We start from the raw sequence: 23,193 nt of genomic DNA on the forward strand, positions 1-23,193 counted from the left end.
TCATAGTGACTATTGTCTAAAATTGTGTTGAATCATAGCATAGTGACTATTGTCTAAAATTGTGTTGAATCATCATGGTGACTATTGTCTAAAATTGTGTTGAATCATCATGGTGACTATTGTCTAAAATTGTGTTGAATCATCATAGTGACTATTGTCTAAAATTGTGTTGAATCATAGCATAGTGACTATTGTCTAAAATTGTGTTGAATCATCATGGTGACTATTGTCTAAAATTGTGTTGAATCATCATGGTGACTATTGTCTAAAATTGTGTTGAATCATCATGGTGACTATTGTCTAAAATTGTGTTGAATCATCATGGTGACTATTGTCTAAAATTGTGTTGATGTATAACTGTTTTTAAACACATTAAATTTCTGGTTTTCTTAATGTTTAAACAATGACTCATAAATATCAAGGGTAATATCTCAAAGATATATTATTTCCTTGATTTAACATACTTTGATTGATATAACTTCATATATGTTTATACATTTTTAAACAATATACTTTAATTAAAACTAGATTTTACAAAAATAGCAAATGATTCTAAATGGAAATAAAATAAACAATCATTCAATCTATAAATCAAAAGTTCTTATAATGACTGTGTGAAAAATGAATCAAACAAATGATACACAAGCCAATGGAACAGTTGTGTCAAATGGAGAGTATCCATAAACTGATGTTCATGATGGATAGATAAAAAAAAGGAAACAGTGCTTACAACAGACAGACAGACAAACTAATGTCTGGGCATACTGTACCTGCTCTTGCTACGTAAATACACGCTGTCGGAGAGACAAACATACTGTCAACTTGGTGAAATCAATTGTGTACATATGAACAAACTACTGCTGTGTATACACAGGTGTCATACAACATAAGCTCACACCAGTGACAAAGTCAGTGGTAACTAACATTTTGCTGTATTTATCTTTCTCTACTTTACATCTCTTATATTTCAACCAGTCATGTCTCAGTCTTTAGCTATTGAACACCTCTCTCTCTCTCTCTCTCTCTCTTCTCTCTCTCTCTCTCTCTCTCTCTCTCTCTCTCAAAAGAAGCTTTCATTTTGTTAACATTTATCAAAAGGACAGCTGGTTCATTATCGCATTCAGAGTTACAACTGAATTACGTCAAACTGCTCAAGACCAGCAAGCCAGATTCTGTAGGGGTTAGGATTACATGTTTTAGCCAGGGCCAGAATTTAGAACGCCTACTCAGAGAGACAATACTTACTCCATACTGCTTGAAGAAGACAAAAAAAAAATCATACATTGAATATTGAAAAGACAGTTTTGGTAATACATTAAATTCATAAGCTTATGTCTCTGAGTAAATAGACATTGCTCCTATCCAAGCTAAACAGGCAGATTATGGAGCCTGGAGGGCGATACTCACTTGAATTCATCCGTGTCGTTGGACAGTTCCTGCTCAATCTGCATAAAGACCTGAACCTACAACACAGAACAGTCCAGGTGTCTACAGGTGTTTTATAGTTACATGTTACAATGAAATATTTGCCTTTGTTTTTTTTCCACCTCTTTTGCCCTCGTTGTCAGCAGGCAAATTTCTGACTAGTTGAATTCCAATTTTCAAATTACCTCTCTTTTAACAAAACTGCGTTGGGGCAATTTCGAGGCAGAGGAAAACTGTTTGCATGTGTAAAATGGCAAAAATAACAAGGGCGAAAATAACACTGTAAATAAATTTTATTTAGTAATACTAATCTTAAAGGTGAACAACAATTACCGTAACAATTTTAAATTGACTATTGCAAGCACATCATCAAATGATGGATTAACTAATAGTTTACAGGTTTATGAAGATCTCATTTCATGAATTATTATTTTTTATTTTTGTTAAGCATATCATTTTTAAGTAGAGATGCATTTCTGTATTAAATTAGGGGCATACTTAAAATTTGCAAATTCTGGTCTTAAGGAATTCTGTTTACAGAAAAGTCAATAGAACATTGATTGGATAAAATAGATAGAGAGATGGACATAAGGCTGAACATTTCTTATAAACATGTATATATAGATAGAGAGATAGGAAGGACAATTTATTGACCATTTCTGTGAAGACTATAGATGGACAAACAAAATACTCACCATTTTAGTGATGACTATATATACATTGATAGACAGATGGACAGAGATGGAAGACAGAGTACTGACCATTTCTGTGATGACTATATAGATGGATAGACAGATGGACAGAGTACTGACCATTTCTGTGATGACTATATAGATGGATAGACAGATGGACAAAGTACTGACCATTTCTGTGATGACTATATAGATGGATAGACAGATGGACAGACAGACAAAGTACTGACCATTTCTGTGATGATTATATAGATGGATAGAGAAATGGACAGACAGACAAAGTACTGACCATTTCTGTGATGACTATATAGATGGATAGACAGATGGACAGAGTACTGACCATTTCTGTGATGACTATATAGATGGATAGACAGATGGACAGACAGACAAAGTACTGACCATTTCTGTGATGACAGTTGGCCAGAGAGAAGTCAGCTGATGGCATGACATTCTGAGGATCAGGACCCGCACACACAGGAACACCTGAGCCATGATGGAGGGAGCTTGGTGGGGCACCCTCAGGGACTCCGCTAATCGCTCTATAACATACAAAACACAGTATAAAAGGCACTAACAGGGACTTCGCTAAATGCATACAAAATAAAGAGTAGAGAGGCACCTGAAGGGACGCCGCTAAACATTCTGTAATAGGAACAAAAACAAGATATTGATTACAAGCTCTAAAAGATATAATAGAGCCACTTGAAGCAAAATAAACATTATGTATGGTAAAGGAAACAAACAGAGACTGATAATCAGTTCTTATACATGTATATCATAAGTCAATGGTTTAAACAAAACTAAGATGAATATTATTGCCAGTCTCTGCACTGAGCTGCTGATTGAGATGACAGCTCCCCCTTTTGCCTTGGACCCTCCCTTCCTCCCCCCACGGCTGTGCAGCGTTTACCCTGAATGTCCGGCATGGACTTCTGGTACTGGTCCGGCTCACTACAGAAGATGGTGAAGGCCAACCTCTTCAACATCTGGGCACGCTGCTCTAACTCCTGCTCCTTGGAACTGAACAGGTTGAGAGAACCGGACTGTGTGATGCTCACCCGACCTACAAATACAGAGGCGCTGTGTAATAGATATATACAGCTTCTGCTGACAATATAGAGATGGGACTAAGTGGTGATTGATGATCAACTGACCTAAAAATACAGGGACACTAAGTTATGAATATTATGGGACCTTGCATGTTGCCAAATCCTATTAATTAAGCTATCAATTAAATATGTTTGAATCATTTTCTGCTTGCTTCACATGTTAATAATTACCGTAGTTGTTCCCAACATGGCTTATCTATAGTACAAAGTATGATTCCAATGAGTATATTAAAACTTCAGACAATGTCATCAAATCAGTGCATGATCAATATTTTAAAAACAAATATAAATAATATCATAAATGGTTCATGGGAATTCTGTATTACAATGAATATCTCCACTATGGAGTGCAGTGAAAAATAATAAATATGAAAAAAGTAAAAAAAATAGTGGAATAGAGAGTTATCAAATTAATTAATAAAAATTGATAAATAGGGAATTCATAAATTCCATCAAAATTTTGGTGTTCTAAAAAAAGAGAAAGATAATATGTAGCTAAATAATTTAGCTAATTTATGTAATTAATTAATTAGTCAGCTCTATATCAATAGGTCTCATTACTCATCACTGATACACACTAGTTTCTATGTGCTGCATAAATTGTCCTAATTACTGTGCACACCTGTAATAAGGTCATTAGGTGTAACTACCTGTTATTCTGTAGCTGTAAATGACCTGACACCTGGATAATGAGGCTGGAGAGGGGTGAGTAGTGGAAGGACTACTCTCTGTCAGCCACACCCTGTACTCGGGGGCCTATGTGTATATATGGGGGGTCAGGTCTCTCAATCCTCATAAACCACTGGCACTGACCAATAAACAGTCCGAGACTGAGAGCCCAAGAGTCAGTCCCCACCCTCTAAGTGACCACTGGTCAGCCATAGAACCCACCCACTAAGTCCATGGAAGAAATCATACAGAGTCTACAGAACCATGCCTATATCAAGAATATGTACCAGAATCCTTGCCTGCCATATTCTTGCATCAACTAGGTAAATATAACTTTGAAGTACAGAACATCATCTTAATTATATCAAATGGACAAATATTTTCTCTCTATAACCTCTTCAACCCAAGAACTATGCCACAAAGTATTGATAAGATTCTAGACCTAGCTGTATAAAGCTCAGAAGTACAAGAATGCTTTTTTGTTTTTGGTTCGAGTCCAGACAACTTTTTACTGTCTGTGGTCTAATTCATTCCTGGGATCTACAGTATATTCCTATACAACAATGCTGTAGTGTTATTTGGCACAGTTTGTGTCTGGACCACTAAAGGGTCAAGGTCATTCTGTGTTGTGGAAACCTACGAGTCAATTTACAACTGAAGAAGATCGCTGGTATCATGTCATCTATTACTATTTGGAGAGAGGCATTTATTTGGCACCAAGTGTGTTTTGAAATTCTGAGAATCGAGACCATTTGATGCCAAATATATGTTTTTATAAAATCAACTTCCTCTGATATTCCAACTACTTAAAATGAAATCTCCACATGCAATATGTCTTTAGAAAGATTCAAATTGTGGATTACCGGATTACTTCATTAGTTGCTACACCACCTTTAACAAAGACCTAAGAAAGATGCCTATGGGATGAAAATGTTTGGCACCTGATGTGAACTAGTTTTCATTTAAAATACCAGATCTATTGGGAACCAAACACATTGGTTCCTAAAACACCTCTTAGAACAGAAATATAACTGGATAAAAATATTTGGCACATTGTGTGAACTGGTTCAAGTAAAATACCAGTTCTATAATGGACCAAACTAATTATTCCTAACTATACACATGACAAATAATGGGATAAGAAAGATTGGGACCATATATAAAGTGGTACAAGTAAAAATTTAATATCAGATCCATCTGGAACAAAAATTGATTCCTAAAAAAAAAGTCCAATGAACTTCTAGAACCAGAAAAAAAATATGGATGAGATTGTTTGGCACCTTGTGTGAACTGGTTCTCAATCAAAATACCAGATCCATTGGGAACCAAACAATCCACTCCTTGACAAAATTAGAAATCTTTGGAGCTTCAAGCCGACCTGGACTGACTTTTTGGCACCTTATGTGAATTGGTTCTCAGAAGTTAGAAATACCAGATCCATAGTGTGCCAAAAAATCAGATCCTTAACATAAACCACAAGCCAACTGAAAGAGCTGACAAGACATCAGTCTGACAAAGATACATGTGATTATTGTACATCGTAAAATAGATGATAGGTCCATGGAGATACAGACAACACTCACTTAAAACTGGAAGCAACTACTGCCATGAAGGTAAACTTGGTGAGGCTGAATGTTTGAACACTTGGGTAAGTTTTGTTTAGTTTTACGGGGGAACTTGATCTTGCAAGGTTGACATAATTAAATGATAAAGAACACAAATTGGATGAAATTGTTTGGCACCTTTTGTGAACTGGTTCAAGTAAAATACCAGGTCCATTTGGAACCAATCAAATTGATTTCTAACAAAATACATGATTGTATCAACATTCTATCAGGCCCTGTTTCAATAGAATGAAGATTTGTGAATTGTTATTTATGAAATTATTACCAGATGGCAGATCCATTCAGATAAAATGGATTTTTTCTATCAAATTACCTATAAACTTTGGAGAGAAACCCCTCCCCCCAAAAACTTCATGGTATGAAATTGTTTGGCACCTTGTGTGAAATGGTTCTAAAAAAAAAATACCAGGTCCACAGCGAACCAAACAAATTGATTATAAAAAAATACTTCAACCTAATGAAACAGGTGAACACTGGGGTTAAAATGTTTGGCACCTCATGTGAACTGGATAAGTAAAAGATACCAGGTCCATATGGAACCAAACAAATTAAGTCCTAACACAAAACACGAACACCATGAAGGACAACTCAGACAACTCAACTCAGACACCACATGGAGATTTTGAAACAGAGAAAGGTTGGGATGTATGAATTGTTTGGCACCTGATGTGAACTGGTTCTTATTTAAAATACCAGATCCATTTGGAACCACACAAATTGATTCCCAGTAACACAAATCATCAACATCTTGGAGCTGAAAATAACAAGATGAGAATGTTTGGAGCCTTTTGTGAGCCAAGTTCAGTGAAAATACCAGTTCCACTATGAACCAAACAAGTTTGATTTTAGAAAAAAAACCCAAAACATGAGCTACCAAGCATGGCACAAAGGATATAAGTATGCACTGATCTGACCGAGATAGTCGGCAGTGATAGTTACACACTCTCAGAACAAGGCCAAATGCTGAATCCAAATGGACCCACAGGACACTATCCACTGTAATGTCTACATGTGCACTTAGTCTATTGAATATTTGCACATGTTTCCCTATATGAATCAACTAAAAGCAAAATCATTTATATGTGAATGTGTAAACTTTGAATCAGGTTAAAGGTCACAATGCCATAACTGTAATCTGAACCTATGGTTTGACTGTTTCATTATAATGAACTTAACACAGTTATGTTTGTAATTCTAAAGGATTTGCATTTCTCAAATATAAACATGAGAAAGAAATAACAATGTTAAAAAGTTCACAGGCATATGAACTTTGTTGGTACTTGATAAATCCTCTGAGAAACTCTCCAGGCTTCACAGGATTTTACCCTGTGACCAACCAAGTTCAAATTCAAGTGAATTTCTTAACATTGCTCTGTATTTCTGTCCATCTCAGTCTCACTTTTCCATTATATTTTTCTCTTGTTAGAGTAAGACTGGGATAAAGAGCTTGTCTAAGTTTTGTGGTCCCTGTCTAAATGTCCATTACACAATAAATAACATACTCATTACATGTAGTATACAACCTAATACAAGTACAATACTAAACAGATGGCCTATATATCTCTATATCATTCAACGATTGGCGTACTCATCAGGTCCTTGAACGTGGTTTTATCGTGGGTCATCAGGTTGTCCACCACGGTCCGCCAGAATCCCAGGCACCGCACGTCCATCTGGAAGAAGGCGGGGTCCAGGAGAAGGTCGAGGGCTTCCCGTCGCCACGCTTTACGTGTGTACTGGTACCCGCTCACTGACGACAGGATCTGGGAACAGGCCCGGAAACTTGGAATGTTGGGAAAACTGGAAGTAAGATAGATCACAGATACAGTCAGATCCAATGTCTAACCCTTAGTCTCAGTCAGAAAAGGAAGAAAAAGGGTTCAATTCTGATATACCAGTAAATAGCAGGTGAACACCTTTATACAGTGAATTAACACTGTCAGAATACAAGTTTGTTTTTTTTTTAGAAAAATCTGTGTTCTAGTCTCTTAGAACAGGCAGATAAGATAGACACAAATAATTACCCCTCTTCTCTTCTCAGAGGTCTCTCTTGCTAAGAGTTTACCTGTGGTTTCTCAGATATGGGAACACATTGTACAGTAGAGTAGACAGGAATGGGGCCACTTTGTCTTTCTCCTCACTGCTGTATATAACGTCCAACAGTGGCGCCGTCAGCTGTGAAAAAATCAACTCTCTTGTACAACCGAGTGAAAATTAAATAAACTACATCTAACTTCAAAAGTAACTTTAAAAATACAAGTACATGTACATGAAATCAGTGGGTTACAATCTGCTAATAATGAGATGAATATGATATGAGTTATAACTGCTGTATAACTCCACATACATGTCCTAAATAAAACTGAATAACAAGTACTATCTCTAAGCCACTGACCTCTGCCAGCAGTGAGAGGGCCTGTAGGCTGTACTATTTTATTATCTATGATTTAACACTGACCTCGGCCAGCAGTGAGAGGGCCTGTACACTGTACTATTTTATTATTTATGATTTAACACTGACCTCGGCCAGCAGTGAGAGGGCCTGTACACTGTACTATTTTATTATCTATGATTTAACACTGACCTCCGCCAGCAGTGAGAGGGCCTGTACACTGTACTATTTTATTATTTATGATTTAACACTGACCTCGGCCAGCAGTGAGAGGGTCTGTACGCTGTACTATTTTATTATTTATGATTTAACACTGACCTCGGCCAGCAGTGAGAGGGCCTGTACACTGTACTATTTTATTATTTATGACTTGATTTAACACTGACCTCGGCCAGCAGTGAGAGGGCCTGTACACTGTACTATTTTATTATTTATGATTTAACACTGACCTCGGCCAGCAGTGAGAGGGCCTGTACACTGTACTATTTTATTATTTATGACTTGATTTAACACTGACCTCGGCCAGCAGTGAGAGGGCCTGTACACTGTACTATTTTATTATTTATGACTTGATTTAACACTGACCTCGGCCAGCAGTGAGAGGGCCTGTACACTGTACTATTTAAGGTCTTCCGTTTCCAACGGAAGACCTTACTATTATTCTGAAAAATTTTCAAATTTCTTATTAGGGTCTTCCGTTTCCAACGGAAGACCCTCTTGTTTTTCTTCGGTTTCTTTTTATTATTATTTTATTTTTTATTTTTTTTCTGACTCCTTCTCGGCTTTATATCTCAAAAAGTTTTCATCCGATTTCAATGAAATTTTCAGAGCTTTTGTAAAGTTACCGTGCCTAAATGATGTTTAAGTTTCAGCATTTACGTCACTTCCGTTCAAATTTGGCGGCCATTTTTAGATTAAAAAAAAAGTGATTTTGTCCGGAAGAAATCTCCGTAAACTTTAAAGATATGGCTTTGAAATTTTTACTGATGATAGATGTATCAATTTTATAATGTACTGGGGGGTTTAAAATTTTGTTCATCAAATTTGCTCAAAACCGGAAGCAGTTCTAATTTTTGGAAATTTTCATTTTTTTTTTAACAAAATAATACAATACTACAGTCTTATAGAACATGCCATGGTAAATTCAAATCTGAAATCCGTTGGAAAATCAGACGATGCATTACAGAGATATGGGGGTTTAAAATTTGATTTTTCCGGAAATTTTGATTCCGCGTCCTTGGTTTAAAAAATAGCGTAATGTTCAAAGTAAAATTAACTCGTACCAGAAAATAATTGTTAAGTCGTACTTGAACACATTCGGATTTTTTTGTTAAGTCGTTCTTGAAATCTGAAAGGTTTTTGTTAATTCGTACTTAAAATCATTCGGATTTTGTTAAGTCGTACCAGGAATAATTCGATTTTTTTCATCTTTTTATTTAAGTTACTCTTGTTATTGGTTTAAGAGCTCTACTTCTTACAGGAACTTCAAGCTTTACTTCCGACATTAACGGAAGACCCACTCGTTGCTTTGCAACGAGCTTTGCTCTAGTTATTTTTTTTTTTCTTCTAGACGCCAACTTTGATCCTTAATATCTCGCTCGTTTGTTCACCGATTGTTTTGAAATTTTCAGGACTGATAACATGCCGCGTGATGTTGTCGTTGCATATTTTAGTTGAGGAAAATCCCCATCCGGTTTTGAGTTATTCCCCTTTTAGTAAAATTTAACGACTTCTTTTGTCCAGGGGGGTTTAGCTATAACGATGACTGGCAGAGTCTCAAAGATGGGCTGGTTTGGAAGCTAATACATTGAATTTGTGCGAGATATATTTTATTTATTATTTAAATGCAAATAAAAGGGGTGGTATAGATGTTGAAACAAAGGTACGAAAAAAATTCAAAAAAATTCGCGTATTTTCCGTGTTAGTTTTCTACCTGATAAAAACTTGTTATAACATGTAATTTAAAAGATCTTGGTCTTACCAAGACCTTTCATTCGGTATACAGAAAAAGGGGCTGGCCCCTATAATTAGGGAGTTAGATGCGTCAAAAGTTTCTTGTCAATAACTTGTAAAGGAATAAAAATTTCTAATGCATTATTGAAGCAAAGTTGTAAAGAAATTAATTTTGAATCCTTCCGTGGTATTCAATTTAATGGTTTCGTTATTTATAGCCAGTATTTGCAGAAACAATTGTTGTCAGTTCGGTCCATTTTTGTGGGGGTGCGCACGTTTAGGAGGTTATGAAAAGGCTTTTTGTAATGCACTAACTGATACATGCAGCGCGCAAAAATAATTCTACATAAAATTTCCCAAATGTTTTTATTCATATGTACATATTCATTTCATAAAGATGAACGTCTTTGACCTTATTTTTGTTGTTTGTTTCATAACTGTGCCCCTTTCTATATTTAGATGCATTACGAGACTCAGGTAACCGATCGATAAAAGAGTCGCTAGCTGTATTCAGGCCGTCGCCTTGACGACAGTGCATATGCTTGTAGAGCTGGACGTACACATGTTTAACGCCCCACTGTGTTACTGTAACAGAGACATTTTGAATTGTTTCAGTACTGGGAGATGTGTTAATAAAATGGTTCGAATGCATGGTAATTAAACTCAACTTTTCTATAGTACGTATACACGGCCGTCATATAAAGCACAATGTGTATAACTGACATGACAAATGTACGCTGGCAATTTAAACGAACGCGGGATTGCTCCCGATAGAACATTTCTTTTAAAGCAAAACAAAATACTGATTTCCGATGGATATAATATTATCATCGTGGAGATGATTTTAAAAAGTGAACTTAATATTCGTATACGATAATATTTGAATCCAAAACCGCTATTTTTAAGTAACGGTTATTAGGGATATTAATTATGACTTGCCCCGCGTTTCACGTTTTTTACTTGCAATGCATCTACAAACGAAAATACCAAACAACCTTCGGCAGCAATTTATAAATTATTTATTACATACTAGTACACAATATTAAAGAGATAATTAAATAAATTGTGCTTTATAATTGTACTCGCTATCTTCCGTGGAAATAATGGCATGGAAAAAATGTTGTTCAATGTTCATCAAAAACGATGTAGCCTCAGCAATCGAAAAAAAATTAATAAACTGTATATTGATAGATTGACACATTAACAAACATTCAGACCCGCAATGTATTTTTTGCAAGTTCTATAAAATGTAGACTCAATAAGTGAATTTTTCCGTTTGGGGTATTTTGAATCACATGTGTACGCTATGTGTACATGTACATATAGATTAATAGCCATAAAGATAAACACTTTCGGTGTTGAATTTTTAAAAGATATTTTGTACATGCAAAGCAATGCAATGCAAGGACTATCAAATTCGAACAATGTACATACGGTAGGGATCGAACTGTTATATATTAGATGCAAAATCAAAGACATTTTGTTATTTCTAACCATATAGGAAAGGATATTCAAACACGTACATGTAGCATCGTTATTTGAAAGTGTGTGTGTGTGGGTGGGGGGGGGGGGGGTAGGGGGTAGGTAGGCAGCTTTATCAAAAAAAATCGTGACAAGGAATTTAAAAAATGGGGAATTTTGAAAATCCTAATCCGTAGGTGGGAGGGGGTATTTACATTTTCACTTCAATTTAATTCAATTAGAATTACTTTATTTTTTGGTTCCATTTATTACATGCTCCGACAAAAGTGAAAGATCCATGATATCTCTATTTATTATATGACCAGTTAAGAAAATAGAGTGGGTAAGACCATCTACACATCATGTGCTCTGGCCTAACTTGGACTCGCCCACTAATCGGCGAGCCAAAATTATGAATGAGACGTATTATGGCGCGAAGTCTTTCTTTACCATTCACGCAACAGCTGAAATCTCAGATAGATCCATCGGCATAGATCCATTGGGAGGGTGTCAACTAATAACTACATATATTATACTTTGGATTGAATGTTTTAGAAGAAATCTATCCAATTAACATACACACTTAATTGACTAGCAATTGTTTGATGTACATTTACATTTGTACACGCGAGTGAAACCCTTTTCCAGATGAATGAAATCGCCCAATTGATCGAAAATCGGGTCACACGTACCCCACTTCGGCGAATTACTTGTACGTAGCCCCTCCAGTAAATATTCCAATTATATGAATTTATATTTGTTTTAATTAATCCAAACTGATGATTCTTTGTTAATGATGATAATCCAACACCAACTATTACTTACATTGTACTACTTAGACAATGTGTATCACCTTGTTGCGATGACACCTCCCTCTTTTTTTTTGACCTTTCAAATATGGCAATCTATTTTTAAATCAGGATTACACACGTGCAATGTGAAAAGCCCTTTTAATTGAACAATCTTGCTCATTGTTGCTTATTACATCGCATATAACGTTTTCATCAATTATGAATATAAATGTTGACACATTAAAGATGCATCGTCAGGCAATTATTAATTCAAGCTTGTGGGTGCCCCCCCCCCCCTCCCCACCACACTTTTATTCACAACAACTAATTTTTCCGGATTAGGATTTTGAAGATTTTGGGAAAGTCTTTTTTTTTTTTTTTTTTTTTTTTTTTTTGCTTGTCAAGATTTTTTGGATGAGTCTGCCCCCCCCCCCCCCCCACTTTCAAAAAGGATGCTACGTGCCTGCATAAAGATAACAACATTCAAGGGCCTTCCGTCATTTTCAAGCCATGATAAACATGATAAAAAGGACTCTCAAAATAAAAAAAATAGACGCAAAGTAAACTGCATTCACGGCATATGTTCACATGGTATTCCTATTCCTATTCTATTCCTATTTTGGACTCGTCCACTTTAACTAGGAAAAAATTAATGAATGAGACATTCTGATTCTGGCGCGGAGTCTTGTAAATGAAATTTCCATTGATCTGAATGGATTATTCCGTGAGGGTCGGGGTAGGTATAAAAACAAATTTAATCGTTCAAAATTTTGAATTGTTAACAACGAAATATCAGATCGAATGTTTTAGAACGATTTATAAATCCAAAATACAGTCATTTTTAATAGGTTGACGCGTGAGCATATGTATTAAGTAGGCGGGCATCCTTACACCCTATTAATTGAAGACAAATGAAATCGCGTCCAGCAGAACTCCCTGGCATTTTAGTGTATGTTATTATGAATTTATGATTTTGTTTGTTAATAACAATTCAACATCAATCATTAATTAACAATGTACACTCTAGTACGCTAATACACAATTTTGTTGCGATGACCCCCCCCCCGGCCATTATACCTATTTTTAAATCAGGATTACACACGTGCTTGCATGTGTAGAAGACAATCTGGAACTTAACTGATAACTATATCATCTCTTTGGAAATTTATTTCTCCGTAAGCAAAAACGTGTAGTAACTGATACATGCAATTGTGAAAACCATAGAGGAATGCATGATCTGCGCATAATAACTAACTGCTTGAAACAATATTTCTTTTTTCCAACATGTTTTAAGTCAATAATAATATGAAAATATATGCTTGACTTCATAACGGAAATTGATCCAGATAAATATAATTATCAAAAATAAACCTAAAAAACAAACTACACTTTCATCCTTCACCCACAATATTGCCTTTTCGATATTTGTCATCGTGGTAGATCCGTGTAACAATCTATTAAGTAGGTGCTTGCACGACATAGAACCGGCCCTTGCTGACCAACGTTTTCATTAACACATATAAAGGAAAAAAATATTTAGATTTTTTCTTGGATTTATTTTGATGTAAATAAAAAAGAGAAATAATTAGTTCTATAATATATATGCGATGTAAATCTTTTTTCCATGCAATATTTCGTATAAAACAACGAAGAGTAGTATCTTGAAACTTCATTCAAAATTTTATTAGACCTTTAAATTGTAAAATGCTAACATTGAAAATTGTGCCCGATTTCTTTTGTTTTTAAGGTAAATCTTTATTGTTGAAAAAAAACTGATTCTTTGAGACAAAATAAATTGACATAATCAGTTTGACATTCTCTAAGTGCAGTTCTGTAGCTCTTAGTCTGAAAAAGAATCGGATGGACGACCTAGGACCCAGATCGTCCATCCAAATTTCTTGAATGTTGCCATTTCTTTCGTACGCGGACGCATGTTGGCCGAATACTCACCGAGACTAAATGGTTCGTATTTTAAGTTTTAACTGCGTTTAAAGGTAATATTGGAATTCCGATAATTTTGAAAATGATTAATTAAATAAAAAGGGTTAAAATTACCGTTAAATTACCGGCATCGGTTCCCCATGCGCGAATCTAGAAGAGTAGGGTGAGGGTTCCAGACCCAACCCTAACCCCCGCAAAATTTCTTTCCATTACATGTACAATATAAAATTACAAAAATATGCCTCGGACATCCCCAGGCAAACTCAAATAACCGTCAGACACTCAACCCCCACCCCAGGAAATTTTTTCTTATCCGCGCATGCCCCTTCCCCCCCCCCCCCCCCTCAAAAAACAAAATTATTCTTCAGAACCCCCTGTAAAATTTCGAGGATCTCCGCATACATTCTAAAAGATTCATTGGCCCTTGCTTTCGATTAAAAATGCGAGTAAAATGTTTGGTCTTTTTACGTTCATATCGGGCATACCCACTGTGTGATTATAATCGTCGTCCATATTCTGTGTATATTGAGTCATTTATGATGATTAGATAAGTTTCTCAAAATAAAATGCACATGCAAAAAAACAACATGCGGCGAATCAAACTTCAGACAACTTTGAAAGATCTGTGTACGTATTTGCATATATACATGTACTTTGTTTCTTTTACACAGTGTTTACACATCTAATATTGCACCATGGTCAGGTATCAATTTTTGTATTACGTCACAAGTATGACGCAGCTACGACGGAAGACCTAATCGTTGCTTGCAACGAGCTCGTCTCTAGTTTATTATTTATGATTTAACACTGACCTCCGCCAGCAGTGAGAGGGCCTGTACCCTGTACTATTTTATTATTTATGATTTAACACTGACCTCCGCCAGCAGTGAGAGGGCCTGTACACTGTACTATTTTATTATCTATGATTTAACACTGACCTCCGCCAGCAGTGAGAGGGCCTGTACACTGTACTATTTTATTATCTATGATTTAACACTGACCTCCGCCAGCAGTGAGAGGGCCTGTACACTGTACTATTTTATTATCTATGATTTAACACTGACCTCCGCCAGCAGTGAGAGGGCCTGTACACTGTACTATTTTATTATCTATGATTTAACACTGACCTCCGCCAGCAGTGAGAGGGCCTGTACACTGTACTATTTTATTATCTATGACTTGGTTTAACACTGACCTCTGCTAGCAGTGAGAGGGCCTGTACACTGTACTATTTTATAATTTATGATTTAACACTGACCTCCGCCAGCAGTGAGAGGGCCTGTACGCTGTACTATTTTATTATCTATGATTTAACACTGACCTCGGCCAGCAGTGAGAGGGCCTGTACACTGTACTATTTTATTATCTATGATTTAACACTGACCTCTGCTAGCAGTGAGAGGGCCTGTACACTGTACTATTTTATTATCTATGATTTAACACTGACCTTGGCCAGCAGTGAGAGGGTCTGTACGCTGTACTATTTTATTATCTATGATTTAACACTGACCTCGGCTAGCAGTGAGAGGGCCTGTACACTGTACTATTTTATTATTTATGATTTAACACTGACCTCGGCCAGCAGTGAGAGGGTCTGTACGCTGTACTATTTTATTATCTATGATTTAACACTGACCTCGGCCAGCAGTGAGAGGGCCTGTACACTGTACTATTTTATTATCTATGATTTAACACTGACCTCTGCTAGCAGTGAGAGGGCCTGTACACTGTACTATTTTATTATCCATGATTTAACACTGACCTCGGCCAGCAGTGAGAGGGCCTGTACACTGTACTATTTTATTATCTATGATTTAACACTGACCTCTGCTAGCAGTGAGAGGGCCTGTACCCTGTACTATTTTATTATCTATGATTTAACACTGACCTCGGCCAGCAGTGAGAGGGCCTGTACACTGTACTATTTTATTATTTATGATTTAACACTGACCTCTGCTAGCAGTGAGAGGGCCTGTACACTGTACTATTTTATTATTTATGATTTAACACTGACCTCGGCCAGCAGTGAGAGGGCCTGTACGCTGTACTATTTTATTATTTATGATTTAACACTGACCTCTGCTAGCAGTGAGAGGGCCTGTACGCTGTACTATTTTATTATCTATGATTTAACACTGACCTCGGCCAGCAGTGAGAGGGCCTGTACACTGTACTATTTTATTATTTATGATTTAACACTGACCTCTGCTAGCAGTGAGAGGGCCTGTACGCTGTACTATTTTATTATCTATGATTTAACACTGACCTCGGCCAGCAGTGAGAGGGCCTGTACGCTGTACTATTTTATTATCTATGATTTAACACTGACCTCGGCCAGCAGTGAGAGGGCCTGTACGCTGTACTTTGAGTCCAGGGCACTGATCTGTTTGGGGTCGGCCACCTTCCTCTCCATCATCTCCTGGTCCGTCTCTACAAAACAAAAAATGAACAATTCATCATCTCCCCAGTGAACTATCATACGTATCTAATGTTAATAAATAATGCATACTACGTACATCAGATATTACTTGTCTTCAATTTCAAAGCTATTTGTAGCATCAGTTTCAGTAATTCCTTATCTCTTTCAAATTTGTTGTCGATTTCGGAGCCCAGTATATGCAGTGTGTGGTTTCAGTGATTACTATGTAAACCTGATGTGGCTTATATTTCAGTTAAATCTTACCTGACTCGTCGTCAATTTCCGAGCCGGCTATCTGTGGAGTCTGTTTCACCGCCAGGTTCCGCCTCAGCCAAGTGGTCTGTTCCAGGGACGACCCGGCGATCAGGCCGACCATCTCCAGGATTCGCTGAGACAGTTCCTGTAGCTCTTTCTGACTCTTCTTCTCCTCTATTTGAGGAATCTTCTGTACAAACTCACACAGGATCCTAAATAAGCAAAGAAATTCATTACAACAAATTCCTTTCGTGTAATACATTTTTCTGTATCAAGTAGACATTGAGATGTACTTGTATTTCACATATCTTTCTATCTCTAATATTATGATAAAGAAGAAGTGAAGAAATTAATTTTATAATTTTTTTTTATATCAGAAGAAGCAAGACTTAAAAATAAATATGGTACATATCAATAATAATTAGAGAAAGAATATATCAGAGAGAGAATGCTTGGTAAAGTCTACTGCAGGATATGTACAGCTGAGAAGTTCAGTGTTTGCAATATCAGAGATATAGTGACTTACTGAAACAGAAGGAATTTTCCAGGTGGGGAGAGGTTAAGCTGCATTCCTTCCCTTAGCAGTGTCAGGAAGGACCCCCAGGAGTCCATCAATGAGGTCACTGGTGTCTGCTGTACATAGGAGTAAAAGAACTGCAGGATGTTCACCTCCAGTGGTACACTCTTCTGTGAAATAAGGTACAAAAGGATTCCGTTAATTGTCAGAAAGATTATCAAGCACATCTTCTGTGGTATCATTTAAATTCATGGGGGCCAATTTTCATTGATTATCAATTTTTTAGAGTTTGTATGTCGTAATTTTTTTTATCCATTCTTATAAACAAAACATCAAAATACAAATTCACAATTTGTTCACGACTGATTCGTTGGTGAGGGGTACTCCATCGTCGGAACCAACGGATTTTCTATCTGTTACACTGCTTTGAAAGCAGTGTAACGGATAGAAAACCCGTTGGTTCCAATGTTGGGGTACTCATAAAGTCCATGAAAACTGATCTACAAAATTTTTTAACAATTCAACATGAATTTTAAGAATATGCAGCACGTGTCACCTTATTTTTGGCGATCTCTGTCTGAGGCGGCTGCTTCAGGACCTTGTTGACGGTCTGTACTAGTGTGTCCGTCGGCAGCACCTTTATTGCACTGATCAGGTCCACCAGTAAAAGCTGGTCCTCACACGGGGAGACCTAATACAATCAAAGTATGAAACTGTGTACTTGAATTACACCTAAAACAATATGCTAGCTAATCTGAATACATGTACCCTGTTATCCCCTGCTTCTTAAACTATGTCTGTTGCTAAAAAATTTTGCCTTTCAGATGGTTTTATTACTTTTCCTTGGTACCAGAGGTGTTTTTTTTTAACCTGTTTCTTATTATATTGCTATCTTACCTTTTTATTGGTTGGCGTGGTTTTCTTCCGACGGTCATTCCAGGCGACGCCCACTGCTCCCAGGAGGTGGATTCCATGAGGGAGAGACAGGGGGCTCAGGAAACTGAGGATACATTGTCTGATCACCTGAAACAGGTACAACAGGTGATACAAAGGGAACTACCTGTACTTTGTGAAAGACACATATCAATACCTATCAAAGAACTATATATGATAAGAGTTAAATTTGGCCCCCATAATTCGCCATTTATTAAGTGTTTATGGTACAATGAAATGTTCACTAATTTTTTAGAAGAGTTGATATAAAATATATTTTTCATCTATTTATTTGATTTATTTGCACTCACTGGCAGTATATGACGTCAGAAGTGACGCCATTTCTATAATTCAATCAAAATCAACCAAAAATTGACATTTTTCTTATCTATTTACGAATGGGAAATATAGAGCGCATGCTTAAACAAGTAAAAAAATTTTTGTCACTTATTAATCTTGGCTAGATACATCTCTGATTAAAATATTTTATTTGTTCAAGAATGCGCTCTATGTTTTCGGAAGGAAAAACTGCTTGAAAAAAAGCTGTTTTACGCTAAAAATGCAAAAATGGCGGGAAAAGGTTGTCTTTACAATGTCATATATCTAAATTGTGGGCACTTGAACCAAAATGAATATTATGTAAACACATTACATACATACCTGTACTAAGAAAACAAAGAATGATAGTAAAATGATGATGTTCATTTTAGGGGGCCATTTTAGGCCCTTATCATATATAGTCCTTTACATTCATAGTTAAACAAACCCGAACGATTCTGTTCAAATCAATGTGAAAATGTAAGACATAAATCATAAAAATAATTGTATTTGATAATTAACAATGTAGAAAAATACTTCTCTTCTTGGAACACAAAACAAATCTAAGAAGCCAATCAGATGCCCAGAAATTATCCACATGACAAAATCTGGTTTCCCTGGTTTATCGCCACATTGAGTGAACCCCCAAAGGGAGAAACTCAATTCTTTGTGCGCAAGGATGCTTTCATCATCCGGCCTCCTCCTTTACACAGAGACTTAAAAGTTGATAGATATCAACTAAACAAACCTTAGGTCGGCCCATGATCCAAGTGTTACTCTCCAGAACATTGCTGGAATCCTCATCTACATTCACTGCTCGCCAAAGCGAGGTCATGCAGGCGATGATACGCGGCATGATGCTCAGTAGACCGCGACGTGCTTCCATCACTGGGGCTGGAGTTGATTCACGCGCTGGACTCACCTCCTAACAGAGAGTAGAGAAAAAGGTAAAAAAGCAACTCTACTATCAGTGAGTGGCACCCACTATAGCAATTCCTCTAAACTCAGGTCTTATACTTCAGTCTCAGTGCTATGAAAGTTTTCCTTCAATACCTGTATGTCATCATGTATTAAATACTTTCCATTCTCTAATTATCAGTCATTGAGTAGATATTTCTTACAAGACTAGTTCTGTATTTTCAGAACATTCTCTCTATTTTGATTTACAGTTTAAATTTCGTTTAACAAGATCCTTCTTAATGGTGACTTTTCACTCGGATATACATGTAGAGTGCCCTTACCCTGGAGTTAGTGGACGGGTTGAACACATTGATCAGATTGTTCAGGATCTGTCCAGCACTGCTGGTCTCCATGGTAACAGTGTTCAGACTGGGGGTCTGTAGGCCCACGGAGACAGGGGCTACGCTGTCCAGCAGACAGAAATGACACAGTGTGGTCAGCCCCTCCAGGACACTCACGAGGTGGTCCACCGGCAGACACCTCCGTCGGGTACTGTAATACACATTCAAGTAAAATTACTCGTACAAGCAAAATGAAAAGCAGCTTTTAAGTAACAAGTTGTACAGAAGCCTTCTATTTTTTAACACTGTGTATGACTGTAACCAAGTCATCACTAGAGGCAGGTTTGTTAACAAGAGGACAGATATGTAAAAACTTATATGCTCTATGAAAATTGTTCACAATATGTTGATTAAATAGCTCTATACACGTAGTTAAACACTGATTATACATCAAAATTTCTTACCTTTCCTTGGAGCCACTATCCTCTTGTTTATATGACGTAGCTAAGATTTCTAGATTTTTACACAGCTGTGATGTCACCACCAACACGATATTGGGCAGTGACTTCCCCATATACGGAAGACTTGATGTTACCATGGCGACCCAGTGTCTATGCATGTGCGCCATGTGTTGCTGTTTTAAAGCACTGAGAACACAGGACACAAACATCTGCTGCTGCACAACCGCCTGTCCTGCACTGAATTTAACATTCATCATCGACTGATGCAAACTCACGCCCTGTTTTTCCGTATCTTGTGACGGAGGAGCGGCAGCCTCATTCTCTTTTTGGATTTTCTGCACGTTGTGCTCCAACATGATCATGACCAGCATCAGGTTGAGCAGCTTGATCTGGAATGTTTCATTGGAAGACGGATCTAGGTTCTCCTCGTTAAACAGAATAATGGCCTCTGTGATGTTGGATGAACTCTGACATGGATCCTTAACTCTGGAGTTGTAGACGGAGGCCAAGCAGCTGTAGAGAACTGCTTTCTGGAGTTTACAGCGACTTAACAAGTCCTTGATATACGACATCAGGCTTTTCCCACTGTCTTTCATGATAGCAATCAGCTCAGAGAGAAGACACGTTAAAACCTCTGTTGCTAGGATATGAACCTCCTTATTACAGTTCAGTTCTTCTACTGATAACTTGCTCATCATCAGGTTTGGGAAATAGCTGCGGATAAAGTACAGACAAATTGAGATCATGACCTCTATGAACATATTGCTTCTGTAACTGGACAGAACTTCCGATGGGAGTTCTCCAAAGAAATTCTTCCCAAAGATAGATTTTCTGTGCCTGGCAAGGAGGGTCTGTATTTTCGCTAGATGTCTGGTCCGCACAGAACTGATGCTAGTCGTCACCAATGCTGTCACTAACAGCCGGGGGCATGTCTGCAGCATAGATTTGAGCATTTCCAAAGCATACAATGTCCTCTTGCTGTCATACCTCTGTGTGTATAGAAGCATGTGCATGTGGAGTGTGTGGATGTCTGTTTTAACCTTGTCCTCCCTGAGAGTGGCTTTGGACAGGTCCAGTTCACTTCCTGTGGGTGAGTCCATTTCCAGCCCTCTCCTCTCTATGTTGTTCAGAATGTCCTGGTCCTGTAGTTCACTGCTTGTCACACTCTCTGTCCTCTCTAATGGCTTCTGTTCAGTGGCACTCTCTGTCATCTGCTTGTTCTCTTCTACCATTGTTTGATCAAACACTTGGTCCATTACAATGTCAATGACCCAGCCAGCGGCCTCTAGCGAGGACAGAGCACTGTCCTTCTCATCCTCTGTCGGTTCTTCTCCCTCATTGCCAAAATAAATCCCTTCCTTATAACAGGTTTCTTTATCTAATCTTTTGGCATTTGTGAGGTTTGCTTGTTGAGTGGGAGTTGACTGATCAAATCCATCGAATCGATCCAACGAACTCTCCGATCCCCATGGATTTATTCGCAGGTTTAGATCGTCTGGCCGGACTCTTTCAAAATGGAGTTCTTGGTCATGTGGCGTCAGTGACGTTGAGCCGTGTTCTCCCATCACCAGGGCGATTTGTTTCAGGTTTTCGGCTTTTCTCCCGGTTATTTTTCGGCCTTCACTCGACACGTGGTAGATGATGTTCCCTCCCTCGCTGCTTATTGCATAGATCTGAGCCTCCGAACCTTCCTCTGACGATTCAGACAGATGGACTTTACGGGGCGTATGTATGTTGACATGCTGGACAGACACCCTGAAACAACAACACAATTGATAAAATTGTCTAAATATTAAAATAACTAACAGACATAACATCTATGGGTGGTAACATATTGTGGAAGCCATAGTTCATGGTGCCTATATTTTTCCATGGATTTAGTTTGTACTTATTTCAAACAGCAAATATCCTGAGGATCTCAAATATGGAAAACTTTGTTTTTACACTCATTGATACATCTGATTCCACAAAATTATATTCCTCACATGGTCATGTACATATATATTTATCAATGGTAAAAAACATACTTGGCTATAACCAGATAAATTAGCAAACATTACCAACATTTGGTCTGTTTTCTTGGACCTGTATTTATTCATACAGGTGTACCCCTTACCTGGCAGTGTCAGGGTGCAGCAGCATGTGCAGTATGGGGTCCAGTATCCGCCCGATATCCCCCCGCTGTAGGAGGTGGGTCAGCCAGTTTGTAGCCACGGATTTCACGGCACTGTCCTCCTCTCTCAGACTGTCCAACACCACAAACATTGACCTGTACAACACACAACCTTTATTCTACAATACTCATTCATTCTTCCCCTATGAACATAATTTCCATACAAGATTTATTGAATCTGCGGTGTTTAATTCTTTCCAGAAATTTACTCCAAATCTTCAAAAAATGACTAAACAACAGACCACTCTAAACATTCCTTCCAATAGTCATCTGTGTGGACCAAAAACCCTTGGCTAGCAAAGATACCCAACAGTATACATGTCTTACAGTAGTTTAGCTGTGTTGCCCCATATTCTCTATACCTGACCATTTTATCACTGTGTTGCCCCACATTCCCTATATCTGACCATTTTATCACTGTGTTGCCCCATATTCTCTATATCTGACCATTTTATCACTGTGTTGCCCCATATTCTCTATACCTGAACATTTTATCACTGTGTTGCCCCACATTCTCTATATCTGACCATTTTATCACTGTGTTGCCCCATATTCTCTATACCTGAACATTTTATCACTGTGTTACCCTATATTCTCTATACCTGACCATTTTATCACTGTGTTGCCATTTATTTTCAATACTTGACCATTTTATCATTGTGTTGCCATTTATTCTCTATATCTGACCATTTCATCACTGGTTACCATTTATTCTCAATACTTGACCATTTTATCACTGTGTTGCCCCATATTCTCTCTACCTGACCATTTTATAAATGTGTTGCCATTTATTCTCTATATCTGACCATTTTATCACT

At 37.4% G+C, this 23,193-nt stretch overlaps 1 protein-coding gene across 5 annotated transcripts in view; it reads right to left on the minus strand.

Moving 5' to 3' along the window:
• LOC128183539 (protein dopey-1-like) overlaps nt 1–23,193 on the minus strand; it is a 39,204-nt gene that overhangs the window by 5,687 nt on the left and 10,324 nt on the right. For 3 of the 5 annotated variants that reach the window (XM_052852588.1, XM_052852587.1, XM_052852590.1), the window contains exons 12-26: nt 22,319–22,471; nt 20,206–21,957; nt 19,742–19,952; nt 19,249–19,425; nt 18,147–18,272; nt 17,806–17,940; nt 17,259–17,419; nt 16,742–16,944; nt 16,388–16,488; nt 7,586–7,695; nt 7,109–7,320; nt 3,028–3,180; nt 2,517–2,656; nt 1,408–1,463; nt 771–794 (exon numbers count right to left, since the gene is read on the minus strand). In XM_052852588.1, the coding sequence (XP_052708548.1) occupies nt 771–794; nt 1,408–1,463; nt 2,517–2,656; nt 3,028–3,180; nt 7,109–7,320; nt 7,586–7,695; nt 16,388–16,488; nt 16,742–16,944; nt 17,259–17,419; nt 17,806–17,940; nt 18,147–18,272; nt 19,249–19,425; nt 19,742–19,952; nt 20,206–21,957; nt 22,319–22,471 (3,714 nt within the window). Of the gene's footprint in view, nt 1–770; nt 1,252–1,407; nt 1,464–2,516; nt 2,657–3,027; nt 3,181–7,108; nt 7,321–7,585; nt 7,696–16,387; nt 16,489–16,741; nt 16,945–17,258; nt 17,420–17,805; nt 17,941–18,146; nt 18,273–19,248; nt 19,426–19,741; nt 19,953–20,205; nt 21,958–22,318; nt 22,472–23,193 lie in introns of those variants that run through there. The other 2 variants (XM_052852592.1, XM_052852591.1) reach the window with 2 other exon arrangements.

The sequence above is a fragment of the Crassostrea angulata genome, chromosome 5 (assembly GCF_025612915.1).
Source record: "Crassostrea angulata isolate pt1a10 chromosome 5, ASM2561291v2, whole genome shotgun sequence".
Classification (NCBI taxonomy): Eukaryota; Metazoa; Mollusca; class Bivalvia; order Ostreida; family Ostreidae; genus Magallana; species Magallana angulata.